The sequence below is a fragment of the Mustela putorius genome, unplaced genomic scaffold (genome assembly GCF_011764305.1).
Source record: "Mustela putorius furo isolate JIRA1106 unplaced genomic scaffold, ASM1176430v1.1 tig00003834_pilon_pilon_pilon, whole genome shotgun sequence".
Classification (NCBI taxonomy): domain Eukaryota; kingdom Metazoa; phylum Chordata; class Mammalia; order Carnivora; family Mustelidae; genus Mustela; species Mustela putorius.
In genome coordinates, this window is record NW_025421987.1 from 115,045,194 (window position 1) to 115,070,723 (window position 25,530).

At 38.1% G+C, this 25,530-nt stretch overlaps 1 protein-coding gene across 2 annotated transcripts in view; it reads right to left on the reverse strand.

Moving 5' to 3' along the window:
* Positions 1–263: 263 nt before the first annotated feature.
* EFHB (EF-hand domain family member B) overlaps positions 264–25,530 on the reverse strand; it is a 55,008-nt gene continuing 29,741 nt past the window's right edge. The window contains exons 6-14 of one of the 2 annotated variants that reach the window (XR_006609247.1): positions 24,827–24,956; positions 19,149–19,232; positions 18,510–18,577; positions 14,812–14,966; positions 8,461–8,668; positions 5,482–5,694; positions 3,666–3,847; positions 3,116–3,237; positions 469–600 (exon numbers count right to left, since the gene is read on the reverse strand). Coding sequence is in view for 1 of the 2 variants with exons in the window: in XM_045088952.1 (XP_044944887.1) it covers positions 427–600; positions 3,666–3,847; positions 5,482–5,694; positions 8,461–8,668; positions 14,812–14,966; positions 18,510–18,577; positions 19,149–19,232; positions 24,827–24,956 (1,214 nt within the window). In the remaining variant the exon portion in view is untranslated. Of the gene's footprint in view, positions 601–3,115; positions 3,238–3,665; positions 3,848–5,481; positions 5,695–8,460; positions 8,669–14,811; positions 14,967–18,509; positions 18,578–19,148; positions 19,233–24,826; positions 24,957–25,530 lie in introns of both variants that reach the window. The other variant, XM_045088952.1, reaches the window with a different exon arrangement.

Sequence of the window (25,530 nt, forward strand, 5' to 3'; positions counted from 1 at the left end):
ACGCTAACAGAGATGGAAAGCTTACTAAACTTATTATTAAGCTTATTCCGTTCTGTTATAGTGACACCTAAAGAAAAAAAAACAAAAGGTTGGAAGCAAAATTTTGTCAACCTGGTATCACAAACTAGACTTTGAAATTCAATCAACCAATTAAATGCATAGACTTCTTAAGTATTCTAAACATACCTTACCTTTGGTAAGGTAAAAGGTTAACTCTAAGTGCTTTTCAAGTTCTTGGTGTTTTATAGAATATAAAATAAATCTTAAAATCCCAATCAAATTTATTAGCCATATACACAGACACAGGAGTCCTACTACAGTGATTGCTGAATTCTAACATAATATCTAAAACCAGAATGGACTGAAAATTTTTGATGAATTCAGATTTAACAATTCTTTTGTTTAAATGAATGAACTCCAAAAATATCACATGGTTGTTTTACACTTGACCCGGTCTGCATGTTGTATCTCATCCAGAACATTTCTGATGGTCTCAACACAAACTTCTCCTCTGTGATGCTTTTTTGATGCAAGATTCCATACATTTTCAAATTCTTCATCAGAAAGCTTGACACCAATATTACATAATATCTCTGCAATCTAGAAAAAAAAATTGAAGGTCAGACTAAGATTTGTGCTTTTATTTTATTTTTTTTAAGATTTTATTTATTTGACAGAGATCACAACTAGGCAGCGAGGCAGGTAGAGAGAGAGGAAGGGAAGCAGGCTCCCCGCGGAGCAGAGAGCTTGATGCGGGGCTTGATCCCAGGACCCTGGGATCATGACCTGAGCCGAAGGCAGAGGCTTTAACCCACTGAGCCACCCAGGTGCCCCAGATTTATTTTTTTTTAGGATTTTATTTATTTATTTATTTATTTATTTGACAGAGAGAGAGAGCACAAGCAGGCAGAGAGGCAGGCAGAGGCAGAGAGAGAAGCAGGCTCCCCACTGAGCAAGGAGCCCAATGCGGGGCTTGATCCCAGGATGCTGAGATCATGACCCAAGCCGAAGGCAGTGGCTTAACCCAATGAGCCACCCAGGCAGCCCTTTAAATTTGAATTTTAAAAATATCTTTATAACATCTAATACTATGGATATTTATCCCCCCAAAATTGTGCACCAACACGTGTATGTACATGTGTGCCTGTTATATATAATAATAATCAGCTATCAAAAATTCCAGTATTTTCAATTCAGGAATCATTTTGTTAATATGAAGATGAGAATATTCAACTATACTAGCCCATATACAAAATTGCTTGCAACTCTTTGTTTTTGGTTGAAAGAAGACTTGCTGGATCTGAGTTCTATCTCACTTCTTATCACTAGGATCTTGTATATGTCATGTCAATCCCTTGAAAATTAGTTTCTCTTCTCTAAAATAGGATCACTTATAAAATGTCTCTTACTGGCCTCTTATAAACCTTATAGTTATAGGTGTGCAAATGTCAGAAAGATAGAGTATGCATGAATAACTGAGCAAACTAAAATTTGAGCATATTGAAAACCAGCAAATTCTGGTTATTAGTAATTTTTCTGCAATGATAATTATTATGGGAAAACATATTTCTTACATCCCAGGGAAAATTTAAGAAAGGAAAGATAAGAACCAGCAGTGGAAAGAAATGTTAGAATGAGTAGAGGAAATAAAAGGTGTGGGAAAAAAATGAAACTAAATTTATTTTTTTTAATATTTTTTTCCATTTATTTATTTGAGCGAGAGAGTGAGAGAACACATGAGCAAGGGGAGAGGCAGGGAGCCTGATGCAGTGGGTGGGGGCTCTATCCCAGGACCCCAGGATCATGACCTGAGCCCAAGGCAGACACTTAACCGACTAAGCCATGCAGGTGCCCAAAATTAAATTTAAAAGAGGAAAAATATTTACTTTGAGGCATACAAAAAAAAAGCCAGGAGGGAAATGGAAAGAAAGGTTAGTGAATAGGAAAGCCAAAGAAATACAAGTGCTGCAGAATACATCTATTAAACAAAATCTTAACAAAATTAAAAGATCTCCTAGAAATGATGTGCCCTCATGGGAAATTAACAGTATAATCAAATACATTTGAAATTCAAAAAAGCAGAGCTGCAAGCAGCTGCAGTTGTACAACAAAAACACCTCAGTGCCCAAGTGCAGAGCTGTGGTTCCCCCCCATCCAGGGGCAGGTAAGGACTGTCCTGACAGAGCGAATTCCAGAAATAGCCCAAGTCAGTCTTGAGCATCCCAAACCTCCACCTCCATTTCCTTCCCACCTCCTCAGGAGGCCTCCCTCCCCTAGTTCCCTATTCCATCACAGTGCACTGATTTGCTATTATTTTCCAGAAGTCCATCCACTCTCAAGTTAGCATTACTACTCAACCACTCATTTGGGTTTTCTTTTTTTCTAGAAGTGTGAATTAAAGGACAACTTCCTAGTTAAAAGAATTTTAGGTATCATGCAACAAGCATGATTTTTGTTTCTTTTGGCAACTATTTCATAGGCCCTTTAGAGTAATCAAGGGAAGTGAAACACTTTGGGAGTGTCCCTTTGAGTTCCTTCATTGGAACACCCAGCAGGCATCTTCTCTGAGTTTCTCCTCCCTTCTTCTTTCTGTCTCCTACCTCAGTGGGGATTAAATGTTGGGATGAATGTATTATAATTAAGGTAGTAGTTAGTAAGTTTTCAAGCCATCAATGCTTCATCTGAAGTGCCAGAAGGTACCATATGACTGTCTCCTCAACCATTCCTAGTTCTGAATATGAAAATTCTGAAGAAGCTATTGCACCCTAGTTTACACCCTGCTTTTTATGAGTGCAGACCAAGGCAGGTTGGCCAAGCATTGCTATTAATCTTTGGCTCTTAGAACCTCAGTGGCTATTCTGACCTAGCCGGTTGTTTCTGTTTTATAACCCACGTAGGAAGAAAATCACCTACAATATGAGGACCATGTTTTCTAACAAACAAAAACCAGATACATGGGTTGACAAATGGTGTGGCAACAGGACAGAATAAATAAATCAGTGCTCTCACAGATAATCTAAGACAGAAGATAGCCACGGTACATAAAGAGGGCACAGAGTGGCCCTTCTCATACTTACTTCTTGGTTTTGGAGATACAAAACCATAAGATACTTACACAAGGAAGGGACCAATCTCTTCTGCTTTTTCTCAACTACGAATAGTGTTGAGTTCCTCAGGATAATGTTTTTCTTTTTATGTGTAGGTCATAGTGGATATATAATGTGAATGTAATGTTTCCTATGATAGAAGAAAAACTGCTCCAAGAATCGTATGAAAACATCAACCAGAACAACCAAACTGAACATTATCCTCAAGAATTCTGTATTTGGGGGTGCCTGGGTGGCTCAGTGGGTTAAAGCCTCTGCCTTCGGCTCAGGTCATGATTCCAGGGTCCTGGGATCGAGCCCCGCATCAGGATCTCTGCTTGGTGGGTAGCCTGGTTCCCTTCCTCTCTCTCTGCCTACTTGTGATCTCTGTCTGTGAAATAAATAAAATCTTAAAAAAAAAAATCCTGTATTTGAGGATCCTGATGACTTTTGTAATATCAAAGCTCACATTTTATACAGTCTAAAATTAAATAGTTGTGGATAAATAAACATTTTCATCTTTGTGTGTTTGTGTGAAGCTGACATTTCTTCCAAATCTTATGAAATAATATGCTGTACCTCTTTTTTTGATCTGGTCTTGAAGAAGTCTCTTTCAAACACTCCTTTCTGGCCAAAGATGGTAGGATGTAGTAAGGAATAGGCATTGCCCTCTTCGCCATAATTAGTTCTATCACTGACACGACGAATTCGGGGGGCAGGAATATCAGACCGAATGGTTGGAACACCATAGATGGGATAACCTAAGACACCAATGAGAAAGGGAAAAAAACATTCTAAAACTGAACTGTACAATATAGTAGCCACCAGCCACATGGAGCAATTGAGTGCATACTTGAAATGGGTCCAAACTGAGATGTGATATAAGTATAAAATACACACTGAATTTCAAAGATTTAGTACCCCCAAAAAAAGTGGCATATTTAATCATTTTATATTGATTAATTGTTGAAAAATATTTGGAAGCTCTATATACTATACATAAAGTATATATACTATTAAAATTTATTTCACCTGTTTCTTTTGCTTAATGTGGCTACTAAAAATTTTTAAATACATAGAACTCCAATTATATTTCTATTGGACAACACTATTCTAAAGGGAGTAGCAAGATCTCATTATACTAGAACATATATAACATGTCTATAAAATCCAGTTAAGAAAAATGCATAAAACTTTAATCATGTCCTTAGTCTAAGGAAGTGATCTTAGCCAACATAAAATAGTCTCTAACTAACCAAGAGTCATCATGCTCAATAATAAGGTATGAGTTGGGATGCCTGGGTGACTCAATCGGTTAAGCCACTGCCTTTGGATCAGGTCATGATCCCAGGGTCCTGGGACCGAGTAACGCATCTGGTTCCTTGCTCCGTGGGAAGCCTGCTTCTCTCTCTGCCTCTGCCTGCCACTCTGCCTGCGTTTGCTCTCTCTCTCTCTCTGACAAATAAATAAATAAACAAATAATAAGATATGAGGTGTTATGAGTTGAACTATATTCTCCCCAGATTTATATGTTAAAATCCTAATCACCAGTACCTCTAAATGTGACTTTATTTAAAAATAGAGCGATTTCAGGATGTCTGGCTGGCTCAGTTGGTAGATCTTGGGAGTATAAATTAGAGCCCCATGTTGGGTGTAGAAATTACTCAAAAGAAAAAGAGTCATTGCCTTTGTAATTAATTAAGACGAAGTCACACTGGAATAGAGTAGGTCGCTAATCCAATGTGACTGGGAGTCCCTATAAAAGGGGCCATTTGGACCCAGGCTTTCACACAACAGAACACCATGTGAAGTTGAAGGCAGAAATCAGGGTGATGCAGCAAAAGCAAAGGGACACCAAAGATTGCCAGCAACACACCAGAATCTAGGTGAGAAGCCCGGAACAGATTCCCCCTCACAGCCCCAGAAGGAGCCAACCCTACCAATACCCTGGCCTCAGACTTCCATCTCCCAAAACCATAGATGATAAATTTCTGTTCAGGTTTGTGGTACTTGTTATGGCAGCCCTAGCAAACTCACAGATGGAGAATGAAGATACAGAGAATTGTTTTGCAAAAGCTCTTCAAATATTTGAAGGTAATCTGCGTATATCTAAGAATCACATGGCTTATGGATTTCCTAACACTTGGCATAGTCTGTGTAACATTCAGTGTTAAGGAAATCATCTTACTTGGGTCATCATTAGCAATAGTTCCATTCAGCCTGCATTTATTGAGACCTCCTGGATGGTTCAAATACAGAACTGAATGAAAGGTCCTAGGCTTTGAGAAAAGCCTAGTGAAGGTAGCAGCTGGGGACAATACAAGGACAGACAAAGGACACTTCTATGTTTGCTGATTGTACTTCAAAAACTCAGCAAATAATGTGACATACTCACAAGTAGAAGGAAGAGCCCCTACAACTGCATTGATCTCAGAAGAAGTTGTCTTATAGTGACTAGAAACTTTATCACTTGGCCTCAGAAGTGTCCGAAGAGTCTTTTCTGAGCTCCCTGGTTCTTTTAAGACAATTTCTTCCGGCTTTATCAGGAGAGTTGGTTCAGATTCTTCAACATTAGCCTCATCAGGATTTGCACAAGCTGGTTTTTTACCTTTAAGCAAAGAGTTGAGGGTGGGGGACAAATTACTGGAAGAAATCACTATTGGGTGCTTGCTGCTCTGTAACAAAATCAGCTTTCCTGGTTAGTTTCTCCTTGCTGGTAGAGACTGAGACTGAGCAGAGGTCACTAATGCCAGCATCCCACTGTGGAAAAGCAAGGGCAGGCCAATGTCATACACCAGGAAATCTGAATGTGGCCTGTTTCTTCTCACCACTCCACCCACTTTAATCTAGAATAAAGCTTTTACATCTAAGACACCAGATGAAAAAATGAAACCTTTTTTTCCCTTTAAAAAAAAAATTAGAGTTTATTTTTATATTTAACTTGAACTACAGGATTACCAGAGTTGTTTCCAGAGTTGTGCCCCAAGGAGAGACTGGAGAAGACGCATGTGGAGTTGTAAATTCCACACATACCTGATGGTGAGGGGGAGCCCCCCACGTATTACAACATTCGGGGAGGCAATGAGAACACAGTGTGAGCTCAGGAACCGATTATATAAATAACCTTCTTCACATCGGTGTATAAAACAAAACCCTGAGGTAAAACTCGAATTGTAAGACTCAGTCCTTTTGAAGATCTGCTTTGTTGAGTCGTTCTGAAATTTAGGAGTAAATTCCTGGCGCACCTTTTTCACAGAGCTGGGAGCTCCACAACTATCACTAGAGGGCGCTGTGGTCTTTCAATCTGTGGACGAACGCTCGGGGTTTGGGGAAAGCCCAAGCAAGGATTATAAAGGCAAATTGGTGCCCCAGTATCCGGTTGGGGTGGGAACTGTGGCAAACCAGAAAAGACATGCCTATCTAAAATCTGGAGCCCCCATTCAGATCCTGGCAATCTGCCATGAACACATTCAGGTCTTGTGTTCCAAAACTTCTAATCTCCTCCCTGCGCCCCACAAAAAGCAGAAATCTGGACCAGTATGAGAAACAGTGTCTCGGAAAACTGTTTGAAAGCCACTGCCTTAGCATACTTACCCCTTTTGGGGCGCCGGGGTGGTTCATTGGGGTAAAGCCTCTGTCTTTGGCTCAGGTCATGATCCCGGGGGTCCCGGGATCGAGCTATCTGCTTGGCAGGGAGCCTGCTTCCCCCTCTCTCCCTCTGCCTGTCTCTCTGCCTACTTGTGATTTCTGTCAAATAGGTGAATAAACCCTTAAAAAAAAAGAAAGAAAGAAAGAATACTTACCCCTTTCCTCTGAAAGCGGAATTGGATATGAGAAAATTCCTGGCAAAACTTTCCTGAGCCCCTGACTGAACCACTGGCCACTGTCTTAGAAGATGGAAAATCTCAAGGACTCCATTGAAAGCGACTGATGAAGTCAGAACCCAAACACTAGGAACAATTTGAAAAATGATCTGGTTTGAAAACAGGCTTCTACTTTCCCCCACTACTCGAAGAGTTGTGCCAAGAAGAAAAAACTCTATCACCCCTTTGTATTTCTGAAAGGACTAGGGAAGAATTGTTTTCTATAAAATCTTCATTAGGCAAACATAATCCCCCTACTGTCCTAGCTGCTTGAACAGAAAGGTCATCTCAGAAACTCATAAGGGCTCCCATCATAAATAAGGCCCCAAATTTGGTTTTGGCCTTGCAGAAAGGCATGACCCAGGAATAAAAGTAAAAACAGTAATAACTTCACTTTTTAGAGGAGAATATTCCAGAGGAGATAGAAATGTAAACAATCTTTTTAAAAAAAGTTAATCCTCTCTAATAATCAAGATTTGAACATTAAAGTGAACAACGTGCCATAATAATAACTAAATTACAAGAATGATTGGAATAATACTCAGTGGTAGCAAAGTTAGAATAAAACCTCACAGATCTGGCTGATAAAATTGCAAATTGGTACAATCATTTAGAAAAGCAAAATGAAAATATAGTTACTTCTGGGACAATAATAACATTCATAAGAAATTAGATATAATTAGAAACAAAGATTTTTGAGAGATGATAATCATTATAGCGTTACTGATATTACTTTTAAAAATCTGGAAATAACCTAAATTTCAAAGAGTGAGGAAATAGCTTAGTAATTCATCTTACATCTGCATGAGGGAACTGAAAATGAAGTTCATAAAAAAGTTTACCATAAAATTATTTCTTAATTCCATAGAAATTTGAAAACTAAATTTTAAAAAGCCAAATAAAAATGGTACATTCACTGTGATTTTATATAGAGAGAGTACATCTATGTGTGTATGTATATACATACACACACACACACAGTGTTAGTGATGCAAGAAGTCAACGTGGAAACAGGAAAATATTTAAATAAAGGTAAAGATTGCTTTTCTTTCTCATATAAAATGCAAAAGAATAAATTTTCTTATGTCAAATCCTAGACTACTACTGAGTTTTCCTGGGGGAGGGGAGCTAATTACTCTAAGACAATGGTTTTTCAAACAGCTTTCTGAGGAACTATCTTTCATATTTTGGATTTTGGTGTAAACTGTTTTGCTTATAATTTTTTTTTTGAAGAGGTTATTGCATGGTTCCAAATTCAAAGACATAAAACACATAGATTAAAATGTGAGTCTTGCTGCCACCCTGTCCCCTAGCTACCTGGTTCCCCTTAAACATCACCAAACTCTTTCCTGTCCTTCCACAGATATTCTATGCATAAATAAGCAAATAATATGTATCTATGTGCATATTTTTTAATATAAAATATTAAAGTTGACAAGAGTAAAGCTCCTAGAAAACTGAAAATATAAAAGCCCATGTAAGAATTCAGCAATCTTTCAAAAATTAAATACCTTTAATAATGACCCTCTCTTCATGCTCTTTAAGAGGCATTCTATCTTTCCAGTTAAGAAAATTTGCAAATTCTAGGTAGTTAATCTGCCCATCATTATCGACATCACAGTAGTCAAAGAGCTGGTCCAGGAGCTTATCATCTAAGTGTAAGCTGGCTTGTTCACAAGCCTCCCGAAGCTCGGCTTTATCTATCACCCCATCTCCATTCTGTTAGACACAAAACAGAAAAAGATGAAGCAAGCATTGTCTTTAAGAGCAGAGTATGCAACATGTATTATCTCATTTAAGAAAAAAGAAAGAGATCACATAAATTCAAAGAATTTGTCTTATTTTTTACATAAGAGCAGTCAAATACTAAGTGAGTTCCTCATTGTGTTAACCTGATATACACACAGTAATTTGAACCCTGGTTGAAGCAGGATGTGACACAGAATCTTTGTTCATTCCACTTTAACATTTTTTTTCTTTGAATCATGCTATTTACACTGTGGCTGGGCAGGTGTAACCATGATTTGTGCTTGACATTTCATTTAACCAACATTGTGAACTCTTGATAGCTTTCTACATTTTCCCATGCTTTCAAAGTTTTTAACACCTCTGGTGTTCCAACTGAGCACTAAATGGTCCTCCATTCTTTTGTCTGGTAATGAGGAGAAATTGGGGAAGTAGTTATAGGCCAAACACAGGGAGGTAGACTCTAAGACCATTGCCTGTTTGTTGTCAACACTCCTGTGGGCAAGAGGGACATGCTAGCAATCTGGCCACAGTGTAACAATTAGCACTAAAATTCATCCTGGTATGGGGAGCAGGGGAAGTTCCACCTTCTTCCAGACAACAGTTAAAGACAGGAGTACCTACACTAAGTGAAAAAGGAGGGAAATTTATGAAGGCTCTGGGCAGGAACTAGTTGGTTCACATGGGAGATAAAAAGGTAGTCTATGTCCAAACCACTCTGAACACTCCCAATCTCATCTGATGTTGGGAGCTTAGCAGGGTCAGGCCTGGTTAGCACTTGGATGAGAGACAAAGGAGCCAAACACATAATGCTTGTTGTTTTAAGATTGTATTGATTTATTTGAGAAAGAGAGAGAGCGCAGAGCAGCAGAGAGGGGCAGAGAGAGAAACAGGCTTCCTGCTCAGCAGTCATGCTCCATCCCAAGACCCAAGATCATGACCTGAACTGAAGGCAGACACCTAACAGACTGAGCCACTCCGGGGCCCCACGTAATGCTTGTTAACAAAGAATGGCAAGACCTGAGGTATCTTACCTCTCAGCCCCTCCTGGAGTCTATCAAACCTAAAACCCACTTGGAGATGATAGTGAAAGATCTGAGTATTTTTGCAGTCGGTCCCGGTTGCTTTTTTTTTTTTTTTTTTTTTTTTTTTAGAGATTTTATTTATTTATTTGACAGACAGAGATCACAAGTAGGTAGAGAGGCAAAGAGAGAGGAGGAAGCAGGCTCTCCACGGAGCACATAGCCCAATGCAGGGCTTGATCCCAGGACCCTGGGATCATGACCTGAGCTGAAGGCAGAGGCTTTAACCCACTGAGCCACCCAGGCGCCCCCGGCTGCTATTAAGGGAGCTTTGACCTTCTCAGAGAAGTTTCTGAGACAAACTTCCCAGAGAAAAGATAAATGACTCATTGACTAGTGTTTCAGCTCTTATGCTCAGGATTAGTTTTAAAATGCTTATGAAGGTGATCCCTGGAGAATGGGGAACTCACCCAACAAACTCTAGATAAATTCCTGCAGTCAGATCCATAGGCCTGGAAAACATCCCTGATGCTTATATTGAAACAGAATGAGAATTTTAAACATATTATCTTGATAAGGGGTTGCAAAGGCCTTGGACTATAGACTCTTTTATGAAAACTTCTGCTACAAGCCCAAGTCAACCAAAAATGCAAACTCCATAGCCCTAGCTGAAAAGCTACCTGGGATATGGCAGTTGAATCAAGAGGTTCTCAAAACTGTAATAGATGGTACCAACAATGATGGCTTCATTGCCCAATATAGCAATTTGTATGGATTGAAAACATGATAAGCGTCCATTCTCTGCTCATTCTCAGATAGAAATCAAGCTTCTGACTGAACTTAAACCATCCATATGAAACCTTTGCTGCCTGGATCCACTGTTGTACCAGACATGGTAACACACTAATCATTAGAAAGTAAATCACACTATGTTTTGGAGGCAAAGGCTACCACACCATATGCCATACTTGTGACTCCTGACAAAAGTTGGCCAGTTTGTCTCATGGGGGGAAGACACATCCACATAAGGCATTGCCTCCATGCTCCTGGCATACTGACTACATGAACCTCTGTGGAATTGCTATCCCAGTTTTATCAGCCAACGCCAAGCATAAGCGTATGGCCCATGAAATTAATCTAACCCATGTGCTTTGCTTTCTGGACCATTCTCTGCCTGACAATGGTGTGTCTTATAGCCAAAGTGTTACTCAACAATGAGCTGTCAGTCAAGGTATTCAATGAACCTTTCCTACACCCAGCCATCCACAGACACCTGATAGGACTGAGCTTTGGAAAAAACTTTTCAAAAATTGTCTAACTTCCTCACCAGCTTCTGGCTCACACAACCAGTTTTATCACTGAATGTACCTGTCTCCAAAAAGGAATAATCTCATCTCAGCTCCTTCCTGGATAATGATTAGAATAAAAGGAATTGATCCTCAACTTTCTAGGCAACTAATCTTTGACAAAGCAGGAAAGAATGTCTAATGGAAAAAAGACAGTCTCTTCAACAAATGGTGTTGGGAAAACTGGACAGCCACATGCAGAAGAATGAAACTGGATCATTTCCCTATACCATACACAAAAATACTCAAAATGAATGGAAGACCTAAATATGAGACAGGAAACCATCAAAATCCTAGAGGAGAACACAGGCAACAACTTCTGTGACCTCAGCCATAGCAACTTCTTGCTACACACGTCTCCAAAAGCAAGGGAAACAAAGGCAAAAATGAACTATTAGGACTTCATCAAGACAAAAAGCTTTTGCACAGCAAAGGAAAACAGTTAACAAAACCCAAAGACAACCAACAGAATGGGAAAAGATATTTGCAAATGCCTTATCAGATAAAGGACTAGTATCTAAAATCTATAAAGAACTTGTCAAATTCAATCCCCAAACAACAAATAATCCAATCCAGAAATGGAAAGAAGACACCAATAGACAATTGCTCCAAAGAAAACATCCAAAAAACACATGAAAAAAATGTTCCACATCACTTGGCATCGGGAAAATGCAAATCAAAATCACAATGAAGTACCTCCTCACACTAGTCAGAATGGCTAAAATTAACAAGTCAGGAAACAACAGATGTTGGCAAGTATGTGGAGAAAAGGGAACCCTCTTACACTGTTGATGAGAATGCAAGCTGGTGCAGCCACTCTGGAAAACAGTATGGAGATTCCTCAAAAAGTCGAAAATATAGCTACCACGTGATCCAGCAATTGCACTACTGGGTATTTATGTCAAAGATACAAAGGTAGTATCCAAAGGGGCACTTGCACCCGAATGTTTACAGCAGCAATATCCACATTAGTCAAACTGTGGAAAGAGCCTAGATGTCCATCAACAGATGAATGGATAAAGAAGATGTGTTATAGATATACACAACAGAATACCACTCAGGAATCAAAAAATGACATCTTGCCATTGGCAATGACATGAACGGAACTAGAGGGTGTTATGCTAACAGAAATCAGCCAATCAGAGAAAGACAATTATCACAGGGCTTTACTCATATGTGGAATTTGAGAAACAAGACAGAGGATCATAGGGGAAGAGAGGAAAAATAAAACAAGATGATACCAGAGAGGGAGACAAACCATAAGAGACTTTTAATCCTAGGAAAAAATCTGAAGGTTACTGGAGGGGAGAGGGATGGGGTAACTGGGTGATGGAAAAAAAATAAATAAAAAGAAATTAAAATTTTCAAAAAAAATAATAAAAGGAATTAAAATAATATACTTATTTTGAAAATTTGGGACTCTACTGTGACCACTTGTTGACATGATGAGTCTTTTTATTTCCTCTCCAGATTTTAAATTTCCTAAGTGGAAAGACTGCATATTATCTGAAATAATGTTTGATGTACAGTGAGTGTTCAATAAATAACAGAATTAATCCTCTAAGCCAAGAAGATTCATTTAGAAAATCATGGCTTACTTATTCTGTTTTGTTTTGTGTTTTTCATTAAAGTAAATCTGGGCATTCAATAATAAAAGATTCAAATAATCAAAAATTATCCTACAGCTGTACTAGAAGACCCACATCTTATTACCCTCTCAGAAAAAAAGAAAAAGAAAAAGTTCCTAGAGGACACTGAGCACTGCATTGTGCATATTAAAAGTTAACCATTTAAAAGGTATATCAACATTAAATAATTCTCAGTAATTTCCTCCCTGCTTAATTTAATTTTATCATAAGGAATATGCCTGGTGGTTCACTAAGATAATCAGCAGCTATTAAGATGATCATTTTGCCTATAATTACATTTAAAGTGAAGAATTTTTAAAAAGCAGAGCTCTATGTATTGTGGTAAGTTCTCTGATTCATATCACTACTATCTAAATTTATCCTGCTATCATCTATCATCTTTGTAAAATACTTGTATTTATGTAAAGCTTAAAATGTACTTATTTGAGCTTACATATTTTAATTCTGAAGATTCATTTTTAAATTACCTATAAATAGCAATTGGTCTCTATTAAAAACCAGAGAAACAGTTGAATACTTACATTTTCTTTAAACACAACTTTGTGAGACATATAGTGAGTGACTGATTGGTGTTTGTCCCTACATAATTGGTACAAGCCTAAATGAGATACTTAACCCACTTTTTATTCATCAGTACAATACATGCACACAGGCCTCTAATCTAAAAACAAATAAAATGAATGGATTAAACTGAATAAGCCAATGAGTAATCAAGATTATTTTAAGATAAAAAATGTGAAGTATAACTTTTCTAAAATTGTGCTCAACATTGGAAGGGGGATACAAATATTATCTTTTCTTTTTGAGATAAAATAAAATTATTCTACTTTTTTCCCCCTTCTCATATCAAGATTATGATGCACTGCATCATTGCAGGTTTATTTATGAGCTTTTATTTGTTTAAATTAGACCCATTCTAAAGTAGTTTCAGGCTGCCTAGAAAAATAAGTACCATTAAAAAGAGCCTCAAAATTGAGGAAATCAGGACAAAGAGAAAATCAAGATAAAATAAAATAAGAAGAAGCACACAAAATGTGTGCTGTTAAGAACATGTTCACAAACTAGATGTACTTTGTTGAATTGGCTCTGAGCTTCCTGATGGCCAAGTCAAAAAGGTACTCACAATCAGTACAAAATTCATGCTGTTTATGAGGTAAAAACAAACCAGATACATAAATGAAGCATACTTATTTCCTTTAGGAAGACTGGGTTTCTTAATAAAGAGGATACGTGTGACAAAAATAAATAACAACACCATGGGCATAGAAACAAAATTGTGTGATGTTTCATAAGAGGTTGACACAATAGTGTACCTTACTATAGCTAAAGGCAGTGCAGCTTTGTGAAAGCAAATCTGTGATGGCCTAAAATGGTGTGAGGGAATTATGCAGGCCCAGATTGATCTGACTTTATGAAAGGACACAATTTAGAGTATGTTAGAAATGGAATCATCTTACACTCTCAAAACTGAAACTACATCCTGCTCCCCCTGGGGAGAAGCATTCCAAGCTTGACTTGAATGCAGACTGTCAGCCCTACATGTACATACTCAGTTTTAGGTATAGCCGGCCTAGACCCAGGAGTCTTCCCTGAGGATCTATGATGCCTGCCCCTCCCCCACCACCACCCCCTTGCTCCCAGCACAACACAGTTCATTCTGCCACGGTGGTTCTCAAGTTGTATCAGAACGGCCTGCAGTGCTTGTTAAAACACAATTGCTAGGCCCCAACCTGGAGTTCCCAGTTCAGTAGGTGGGCCTTAGAATAGACATTTCTAACACGTTCCCAAGTAACCCTGGTGATGATAAAAGGACCACACTTTGGCAACCACTGATCTACTCCAGGGATCAGCAAACTTTTACTGTCAAGGGTCAAAAAACAATATTTTAAGTTTTGCAGGCCATTCAGTCTCTGCATTTGTAGTGCAAAAGCAGCCATAGAAAATACTTAAAACAAATTGCCATGTAAAACTATTTACAAAGACAGGTGGTGGGCTAGATTTGACTCTCTCCAGCCATAGTCTGCTGACCCCTGATCTACACCAACCTGCCAGGATCTATAAGTCATGCATAGTCCAAAAAACTCCATTCAAATACTGGCCTTATCATAGTGCCTGAAGGCTGCCAACAAAGTGTCAAAGTTTTGGCAGTTAAATTTCTTCAAGTGATGTCGCACAGCTGCAATCAGGGCTCTCTGTCTATCCTTTCCTCGAAGATATTCACCTGGAAGTCTGTTATGGATGAGATCACCAGCTCCTATTAAAGCGGGAGGGGGGAGGGAGACTTTTATCTCAATTTAAAGTCTGTTAATATTATTCTGATCCTAAAAAAGAGAGATCTAGCAAAGTCTGTGAATGGAAAAAAAAAAAAAAAAAAAACCCTCGTGCCTAAATCTGACATTATTATGCAGCAGGACAGAAAACCCTTATGTATAAAAAAGTACATAAAGTAATTGATAAGGCTTAATATTTCTGTTTTATGTGACTTCTCTGCTCAGTGAAAAAGTTCTAACAAAATTAATTTGGGCCGGGGGTAGGGAGAGTGGGAAATCATCAGTCCTATTTGACTATCTTTCCTAGGACTTTAAGCCCTTGTCTCTACCTCTTTGCACACATTTGTCTACAATGCTGAAGATCTGAAAGCTAGGAAAGAGTCCATGTGGGGGCCACACTATATGCCTTGAAGTTTACTAAACCTCTGGGATCCCTTGCAAAAATTGAACTCAAAAACCCTCTTCCCTCCTAATATGAATTTCCAGTCTGCCTCCAGTATGGCTATCAAGCTCCCATTTCTCAGCCCTGCTTCCTGAGAACCACCACCTGCACACCGACCCTCACCCACAATTCTATTAACTGAGTCCCGACCCACAACCCCTCAGTTATCTGGAAGTAATAAACTCTCCAATCCACCTGCTACATTCCTCTAGGCCTGGCCCTTGTTTCCATTTATCATTAATGACTTAGGGGAACTTCCCCAGATTATGACACAAAGAAAGTACAAACATAGACACTGCCTAGAAGCATTCCTTGCCACTCCCTTTTGGGAAACATTCCTTGGATGTTAATGGTGACAGCAATCAGACTAGAGTTGACTACGTTGCTTCAGATGTTATGGCTTGGTAGATGTCACAAGACGGAACCTTTTCCCTCACTTCATTTTCTCCTGGCCTGTACTCCTCCCTTCCTGCTTTGTTGGGGCAGGATTATGTTGGCAGTTGGCTATGATATTCTAGATGGAATAATTTAAATCACTACATTTATTGCAGTTTACGGCAACTAATATTTATACCTACTCTGTGTAAGGCCCTGTATTAGGCTCTGTCAAGAGTCTCTTTTAATAGATACCCATTGCACCTCTAAGATTCTTACTTATTATAAAATCAGGAGCTGATCTCACATATTCTGATAAAAGTTACATTTTTACAGGTAGATAGGGGTGAGAAGCCCTCAAGAATGCTGGTTCCAGGAACTGGGCAAGTGCCTCAGACCAAAACATCTGAAATGGAATCAGCTACCATCAGATCATCCTGAAGTGGGCCAAACACAAGCAAGGCTCTGTGAGAGGAAATCAAGACAGTGAGACTGATTTTTGACAAATAAGCATGGCTTCCTCTCCTCCTCCACATTCCTGCCTCTGACATAAACACTGTGGGTGGCTCTTGTATATAATGGAGATCTTCCTTCTTCCACAAGGTGGCTCTTGGTTCAGTTTTTATCTTCAGAGGCCTTCCCTCTCTATTAATATGCAAAAATAACCATCTGATTGGTTGTTTTTTCAACTCCATGGGTTTTCCCATCATAATCCCACTAGGTGTAACTTCTGTTGAGTGAAATGTATCTGATATCTTCTTCTGGCTCTGCCCTGAAAGAATATGTTTGAAGCTCCTGTCATATCACTTGTAATTACTAGAGTCATCTCTCTATATAGCTAAAATCAAGAGCACAAGTTCTGACTCTGGGAGACCTATGACCTAGCTATCACACCATGGCTGTCAGAAAAGCCAAGCAAGCTCTTTAATTGTACTCTGCCTGCAACCAGTTCCCATTCAGCAGCACTGTCCACCAGTCCTGGATTTTCCTTTTACTTGCCTCTGCTCTGGTGCATCCTAGGAGCAGGCCACAACCCTTGCACTCTTCCTGGAGGTTTCTTAACATAACCAATAACTACAGGCCTTAGAGATGAGACATTCCTTGTACTGCTGCCTTTATTTCCATAAGTAAGCGTAAAGGAGAAATTAGGGCCCAGTTAAGAAATCAAGATGTTTCTAGAAGCAGCAGCTTTCTACAGAATAAATGCTATCAGGTTTTGTTTTGTTTTGTTTTTTTTTAATGCTATCAGTTGACCCCAATAATAGTCACAAAAGGGAGAACCTGGAGTTAATCTGCATCCATCCATAAACTCCAGGAAAAGTCCAAAGAGGCCTCAGTGTCCCCTTTCATAGTTAAACTATGCAGCACCAGTGCTGCTACTGATACTTATATATTTTTAAAATTATTAATGTCAGTGTTCTTCCTTTTCATTCTGTAACACTATCTCATTCCATTTGTAGGGATAACTTTGATCCATTATTGGAAGATTTGTCAATGTTGTCAAATTGTCAAAATGATAAACCATGTGTTGGATTCACCAATTCATGCCATAAATATTTGTGAAAAATGTACTGTGTGCTAGACCCTGAGGATCCAACAGACAGTAAGACAGAGCACACACCAGCATGGAGCCTCCCTCAAGAAAGCAGTATTTACCACGATTACCTATTTATTTTTTTAGGCCAGTTGATGGATTTCCTAAATCATCTCTTAACCACTCTTACCTGTAAGACAGCCTCTATGATGAACAGGCATACATCAAACATGTAACAGTTCATCTGAAGACAGAACTGAAATACAATCTTCTAATTAATGCAATTATGATAGTCTAAAATACTGTTTCATAAGCTCAATAAATATATATTTTGTCAGTGAATGGGCTTCAGCTAAAACATTTTCAGTAGCGGTTCTCAAACCTTAGCATACACAAGAGCCTACTGGATTAGAATGTCTGGGAACAACTCTCAAGAACCTGCATATTTAATAAATTCCCTGGATGATTTGAATGCAGGTGGACTACAGACTATATTTTTGAAAACCGCCAATATACAACCCAATCCTGATAAGCTTTAGCATAGTCTTTCCTTTGGATGTCTACCATATAGATTGCTTAGAAATAAAGACAAAATCTTGGCAAGTTTCTTCTGCCGATTTATAGCTTAACTGATTGATTGGCTGGTAGGAAGGGAGTGGTTCTTAATTCTGTGATCGAAGAGTACATTGGTTTCTCCAACTTGCATGTGCTTAGAATTAATCCAGGAATATCGTAAAATGCAGTTTCAGTTTCAGGAGTCTGATGTGGAGCCTGAGATTCTGCAATGCTAAGAAACTTACAGGGGACACCAACACGGCCAGTCTGCAGACCACATTCTGAGTAACAAGGGCCTAGTACAGTGCTGGAATTCATTAAAAAGCTGCCTCAAATCACCTTGGCTTATTTAATACAAGACATATTTATTTTCTAAATAAAGCCTTGACTACACTGAGCCTTGACTACACTTTAGGTATTCATTCACAAAAGCTTTAAACTGTACCTATTTCAAACACGATATGAACATTTTTTTGTGTGTGCTACAAACTGTTCATTAATGTTAATGTAACATTTGAAGCCTTTAAAATTAGAAGTTTGAAGGAAGGAGATGGTGAATTCAACCACATAACTTTGTGAGGATGTTACTGTTTTTTTTAAGGAGAAAGTTTGTATATTTACCATACTCCTCAGCACGAAGACAAGCTCCAAATGTGTGGTCTGGGGGAACATTCATTGTTTCTGCAATGCTATCAAAGAAAACAAATCCTTTAGTTAAAATACTCACCACATGGCATCTCTGGAATTTAAAATATGCTTGCCATATGTTTTTAATAGCCTGTATTTCTCCTGTAACTAAACTATGAAGATCAAACAGAAGTTCTCCTGCCCATCTTCCGTCTAATCTTCCACTGCATAGGCAATGCTTAAACACCTTCCCTAGCTTTCAAAAGCCAGGATTTAAAAAGAAAATTAAGAACATACTCAAAGCAGAATATGGAAATAGAGACAGATAGGAAGACAGACAAGAGACAGGGAAGAGAGAAAAAATGTAACATGGTAAGTTAAATTTCTAACACCCCAGAAATAAAGCTTTACATAAAATTCTCTTGCCCTCCTTCTGTGAATGCCCTCTTCATCTCCGAGGACTCAGCACCTTTCTAGAACCCCAAGCCCTAGAGATACTAAGAGAGTTCCCTGATGAACACAAAGGTATGACTTTCTTACTTAATGGATAGAACCTAATTGAAAACAAACCAACATTTACCCCAAGAGTGCTTCATCCAAAGACATTATCAATTTAAACAATTATTAACTTACGGGTCTAAAACTCTTCCAAGTTTATGCTGAAACTTTTCTTTGAAATCATCAACTCTTTTGGATATGATCTGAGCTCCTTTTTCCCTATAAAATTAGAAAACTGTCAAGCATTTCTATTACCAAGTATTCCTGGAAACCAAATACATATATACAATGAGGAATATCCAAGTGTCGTTTGTTCTTTTTTTTTCTTAAGTATTATTTATTTATTTATTTATTTATTTATTTACTTTAGAGAGAGAGAGCACCAGTAGGGAAGGGAGGGGGCAGAAAGAGGGAGAGAATCTTAGGCAGACTCCATATTCAGCATGGAGACCCACACGGGGCTTGAACTCAAGACCCTGAGATCCTGACCTGAGCTGAAATCAAGAGTTGGACACTTAACCAACTGAGCCATCCAGGTGCCCCTTGGAATACCATAGTATCATTCGGGCCATCAAAACATACACATAATTTCAAGAAAAGTTATATGCTAAAAAAAAAAGCTGTGTATGTTCATTCTTCTATCACTTATATTCTATTATAAAGATAAGTTTACAATTGAATAAAACATTTGGTCTAAAGAATAAGACAAGCAGATTTAAAATTTTTTCAGTAAACAGGGGCACCTGGGTGGCTCCGTTGGTTAAGCGACAGCCTTCAGCTCAGGTCATATCCTGGAGTCCCGGGATCAAGTTCCACATCAGGCTTCCTACTTGGTGGGGAGTCTGCTTCTCCCTCTGACCCTCCTTCTTCTCATGCTCTCTCTCTCATTCTCTCTCTCAAATAAATAAGTAAAATCTTAAAAAAAAAATTTAATTTTTCAATAAACAAAACCAAGGTGTTAACATCATCATCAAAAAATTCAACTACTGGGGCGCCTGGGTGGCTCAGTGGGTTAAAGCCTCTGCCTTCGGCTCAGGTCATGATCTCAGAGTCCTAGGATCGAGCCCCAAGTCAGGCTCTCTGCTCAGCAGGGAGCCTGCTTCCTCCTCTCTCTCTGCCTGCCTTTCTGCCTCCATGTGATTTCTGTCTGTCAAATAAATAAATAAACCTTAAAAAAAAAATAATGCAACTACTAAAATTTCTAGAAGAAAATTAAGCACCAAATAAGTAAATAACAGAAGTATATAAACAGATAATTCACATCTAGTAAGCAAATATATGGAGACTAATAAATATATAATAAAATAATATGAAAGTGGTACTTTGAACACAGTACATAAGCAAATAGAAACAGACAGACAGACAGAAAGAGAATACCCAACACTGATTGGCACAACGTATGATAAAACACTTGGTAGATAGCTTGTGCAAATTGCTATAATCCTTTTGGAAATAATTTGGTAACATGATTCAAAAAGCATAAAAATGGTCATTCCCTTTTATCTATGTCTGAGAACCAGTCCTAGGAAGATAGTCCACACAATAATGTAAAATGTGGGAAAGTTACAGATATAAAAATGATTGTAGCCTCACTGACTACAAAGGAAAAAAAAAAGGAGATAAATGTTTGATCATGGAGGGCAATTATGTCACATTAACAAGAATACACTTCACATGCATTTTAAATGTTAGTTATTAAGAATACACAACAATATAAAATTATTTTATGTTAAGTGAAAAAAGCAGGATATAAAATAGGATTGTGCTCTGATTAAAGCTATGCAAACGTTTACACAGGAAGCTACACTAGAAAGAAATACATTAAAAAGATAATAGTGGTTGAATTTTGGTGACAAGATTATGGGTGATTTTATTTTGCCAGTTTTCTGTAACATAATTTCATTACTTTTATCACCGTGATTAAATGAACAAGGTTTCTTTTGAGAACTGGAAAATTACAACACTACTATTTAATAACATTAAAATTAACAAACTCTTTATTGTTTTGTTAAGACTAAAAACAATGAACATTTAATTCTTAAACTTCATTTGCTTTTAAAACTATTTCCTCTACTAGAAATACTGAGCTGAATAAATTTCTGGAGAAGAGTGACACTCTGTGGAGAAACAAAAGATGAAATACAAAGTAATTCATCTCTTCTGTCTTCATTTACTTCCCATGAGTTCAAAAAAGGGAAAAAGAACAATATGGTATAGTCGGAATAAATCAATGGCAGTTTAAGGTCCATAATTTGAACAAATAAAGTTGATATTCTAAAAACCAGTTCCAAAGGCATAATTAAGAACATGCAGGGATGAAGCGGGGAAGGAATATAAATCACAAAGCCTATTCCTTTTGCCCTAAAATTGCCTGGATTATGTTTCTGGGAGAAGTAGGAAGTATCTGCAAGCATGTCTAAATATCCATAACTGCAACATCCATTGCACAGCCTCACAGTGTTCACTAAACAACTTGAAATAAAGGCTTCCATGTGAATTATTTCAATCCCACACACACTCACCTATCACATGAAGATTCTGATTTATGAAACCAAAGGTCGTAAAAAGAGTACAGATGGAGGTAGCTTTACAGAGGAAATACGCCCCTTAAAAGTTGAGTGTAAACCAAGTTTACATAAAAATATAAAATTGAGATACCTTGAAATGTAAACATACTTAAGGGTGAATTAGTGAGTTCTTTTTTAAAGATTTTATTTATTTATTTATTTGAGATAGAGACAGAGTGGGAGGGGCAGGGACAGAGGCAGAGGGAAAGAGAGAGAGAATATCAAGCAGATTTCATACTGAGTGTGGAGCCCAGAGCCTAGAGCCTGTTACGGGACTCAATCCCATGACCCTGAGGTCATGACCTGATCTCACAACCCTGAGATTATGACCTGAGCCAAAACCAAGAGTCAGACACTCAACACACTGAGCTACCCAGGGTGCCCCAGTGAGTCCTTTTTAAAATCCAGCAAACCAAAGTAATAATTATTGTTTTAGCAATAATTAAGTTTTGAAATATAAGAAGTATGATCAAATAAAACATAGTTCCAGTAACAACGTTTCCTTGGGGATAGAAACAAGTTGGATGAAAATGAACCCTGAATATTACCTGCTTTTACAAATTCAGCGTATTTTTTAAATTTTGATATAATTGGCATATAACATTGCATTGGTTTGGGGTATACTCAGTGTATTTTTCTATGACTATCCCACCAAAACATTGATAAATATGTCCTTGTTAATAATCTAACGGTTCTGCTCTTAAGATTTTCTTAAGGACCACATTATCAGGGCACCTGGGTGGCTCAGGTCATGATGCCCAAGTCCTGCATCGGGCTCCCTGCTCAGGGGGAAGCCTGCTTCTCCCTCTGCCTGCCACTCCCCCTGCTTAAGTTATCTCCCTCTCTTTCAAATAAATAAATAAAATCTATTAAAAAAAAAAAAGAACCGTATTATTGTTAATGTGTTTATTTCAGGTTTTTTATAAATTGATAGCAGGTTTCTAAGTGGGATAAACCATATTTTGTTATCACCCACTAAGCATTAATTTCTATATTCTATTTAATGATATTTATCAACAGTCCTTAAATATTTAAATAAATATTTAAATGACTTCATTTTTCCTTTATATGTGGTTTAACTGCTTTAATATTAATCAGTTAACAAATATTTGTTGTATGGCCTCTTTTGTACTCCAAAGAAAACTATCTCATATGGGTTTAATAGAATATTATAAGAACTTATTTGGTGTTTGTGTTTTACCTTTATTGTTTTTGAATAATTCAAGTATTGGAAACTCATTTAATAAAAAAGTAGAAGAGGAATGGAAATCGATATTCTGTGATCACAGCATCCAGTGGCTATAAACCTGGTATAGTGGTTAGGGGCAGTCTCTGGAGCCACACTGCCTGGGTTTTATTCCTACCCCTAGGACTTCTTAGCTGCACACTATTGGGTAAATGATTTAACTTCTGTGGACCTCAGTTTCTTCATCTGTAAAATGGAAAGGATAAAAATTATAATGCACCTACCTCCCAGAGTTATTGGTAGGATTAATTCACTACTATGTAAAGCACTTAGCCCTCCACATCTGTAACAGGGAGCTCCTATCACCGGGACCAGACAGACAAATGAGCCAGGCAGTTTGGGTATCTGTGGGAATGCAAACTTTACCCGCACACTGAGACCCATGGAGTCTTGGATGGCCAGTGTCTTCTTTAAAGAGGGCAGAGGGCAAAACAAATCCACTCCCAGCACTGATGTGTAGAAGTGCAAGTGCAAGGTATTAGGTTCCTGTGATTGCTGCAACAAATTCCCACAAACCAGTGACTTTAAACAACAAAAACTTTCTCCCACAACTCTGGAGGCCAAAAGTCAGAAGTCAAAATGTCAGCAAGGCTGTATTCTTTCCAAAGGCTCTAGAGGAGTGTCTATTCATTGCTCGTCCAACATTTGGAGGTTATTTGGCATTCTTTGACCTTTCTTGTGTTAAGGTCATATCACTCCAATCTCCTCCATGAACCTCTCCATCACCTCTTCTCTATGTATTTTCCTTTTCTTTCTCAAATATCCCTCCACCTTCCTTTATAAGGACACTTATCACTGGGTTTAGGGTCCACACCAATAATCCAAAATGACCTCTTTATCTCAGGATTGTTAACTTAATTACACTTATAAAGACCCTTTTCATACATAAGGTAACATTCATAGGTTCTAGGGATTAGAATAAATATGTGTCTTTTGCGGGGGAGAGCACCATTCAAGCCACTACTTCAGTATTTCCAATCTTCTGATTTTTTAAGCATAGTAAGAAATAAGAATTTTTATTGCTAACCTCTCAATGCTTAAATATCGGCTTATATATACAATATAACACAGAAAATAAAAAATTAAGGAACTTTAATTTTCTAGGTAAGTAGTCATATATAGAATTAAGCCATAAAAGGTCACAGTTTACAAGAGCTGAATCAAATACTCAGGTGCCCAAATAACTACTAAAAAAAACCAAATGATAAATGACAGTACAATTATATGTGATAAGATTGTGTTCTAGATATCAGAAAGCTGTATCTTTAAGAAACATGAATAGGGTTGGGGTGCCTGGGTGGCACAGTGGACTAAGCATCTGACTCTTGGTTTCAGCTCAGGTTGTGATCTTGGGGTCGCGAGATCTTGGGTTCATGAGATCAAGCCCCATGTCGAGCCCCACATTGGGTTCTGCGCTCAGCAGAGTCTGCCTGTGTTTCTCTTCCCCTCTCCCTATGCCCACCCCCTCTAAAATAAATCGTTAAAAAAAGAAAAGAAAAAAAACATGAATAGGTTTGATTCTATAGATGAAAAACATACATATATCTTCAGATCTGCTATTTATAAAGGCATGAAGTAATTTAGAATGACACACACAGTATCATGGTTATCTCTGCAAGAACTGGACATTTTGGAAGACATACTACTATATATATTTTCCTATTAGCTTTATGTTTGAACCATGTCAATGTATTACTCCCCTTAAAAAATAAATTTAATCAACAACTTGTTTATTTTTTTTTAAGATTTTATTCATTTATTTGACACAGAGAGAGATAACAAGTAGGCAGAGAGGCAGGCAGAAAGAGAGGGGGAAGCAGGCTTCCCACTGAGCAGAGAGCCCGATGCGAGTCTCGAACCCAGGACCCCAGGATCATGACCTGAGCCAAAGGCAGAGGCTTTAACCCACTGAGCCACCCAGGCACCCCAACAGCTCTTCTTTAAAGTCCATGTGACATATATTTAATACCTGTTTCAAGACCCAATATAATTAAACTTACATTTGTAGCTCATGGAGCCAATATAAAGTTTTTGCCATGGCTCTTCCATCATTAAAATGTGGTGTTGGAACCCCATACAAGTTAAACCTATGGAAACTTGATGGGTTATACTTTCGATTCTTTGCTTCTCCTGTGAAAAAAAGAGGAAGCAACACAAATAACCTTATCTTGCCAGAAGCACATTATGCTCTCACTGACGCTGAAAATGGGAGTGGGAACTAAATGCAATTGTAACAGTGCCAGGATTGCACAGATTTGGCTAGAGGACAAGCACCCTCCTATGTTAGCTGGGAGACTGGCAAAACAAGAGTTCCTGTGTTAATACTTGGTTAAGTAAGTCAAGAAATGATGTAGGAGAAAGACATATAAATGATGAAAAATTCAGGCCCCATTAATGTTACAGAAATCCTGAAGATCAGGGGAGGTACTGCAGTGCTTTGAGACCCCAGCTGTCCTTTCCATTCTGCTAAGATCTGAAAGGCTGTTGTTGTGTACTTGTTCTCACAGAGATTTGGTGAGATCATCAGAACATTGCAACCCTCCTTTTTCATTATAATCACTTATCTCATATTAGGAACTGAAGCCTGAGTACCCAAAGGGAGGTCTTTATATTTAAGATCTAATACTGTACTTTTTTCAAATCATGATGTAGTATTAGTTTTCTATTCTTTTTTTTTTTAAGATTTTATTTATTTGACAGAGAG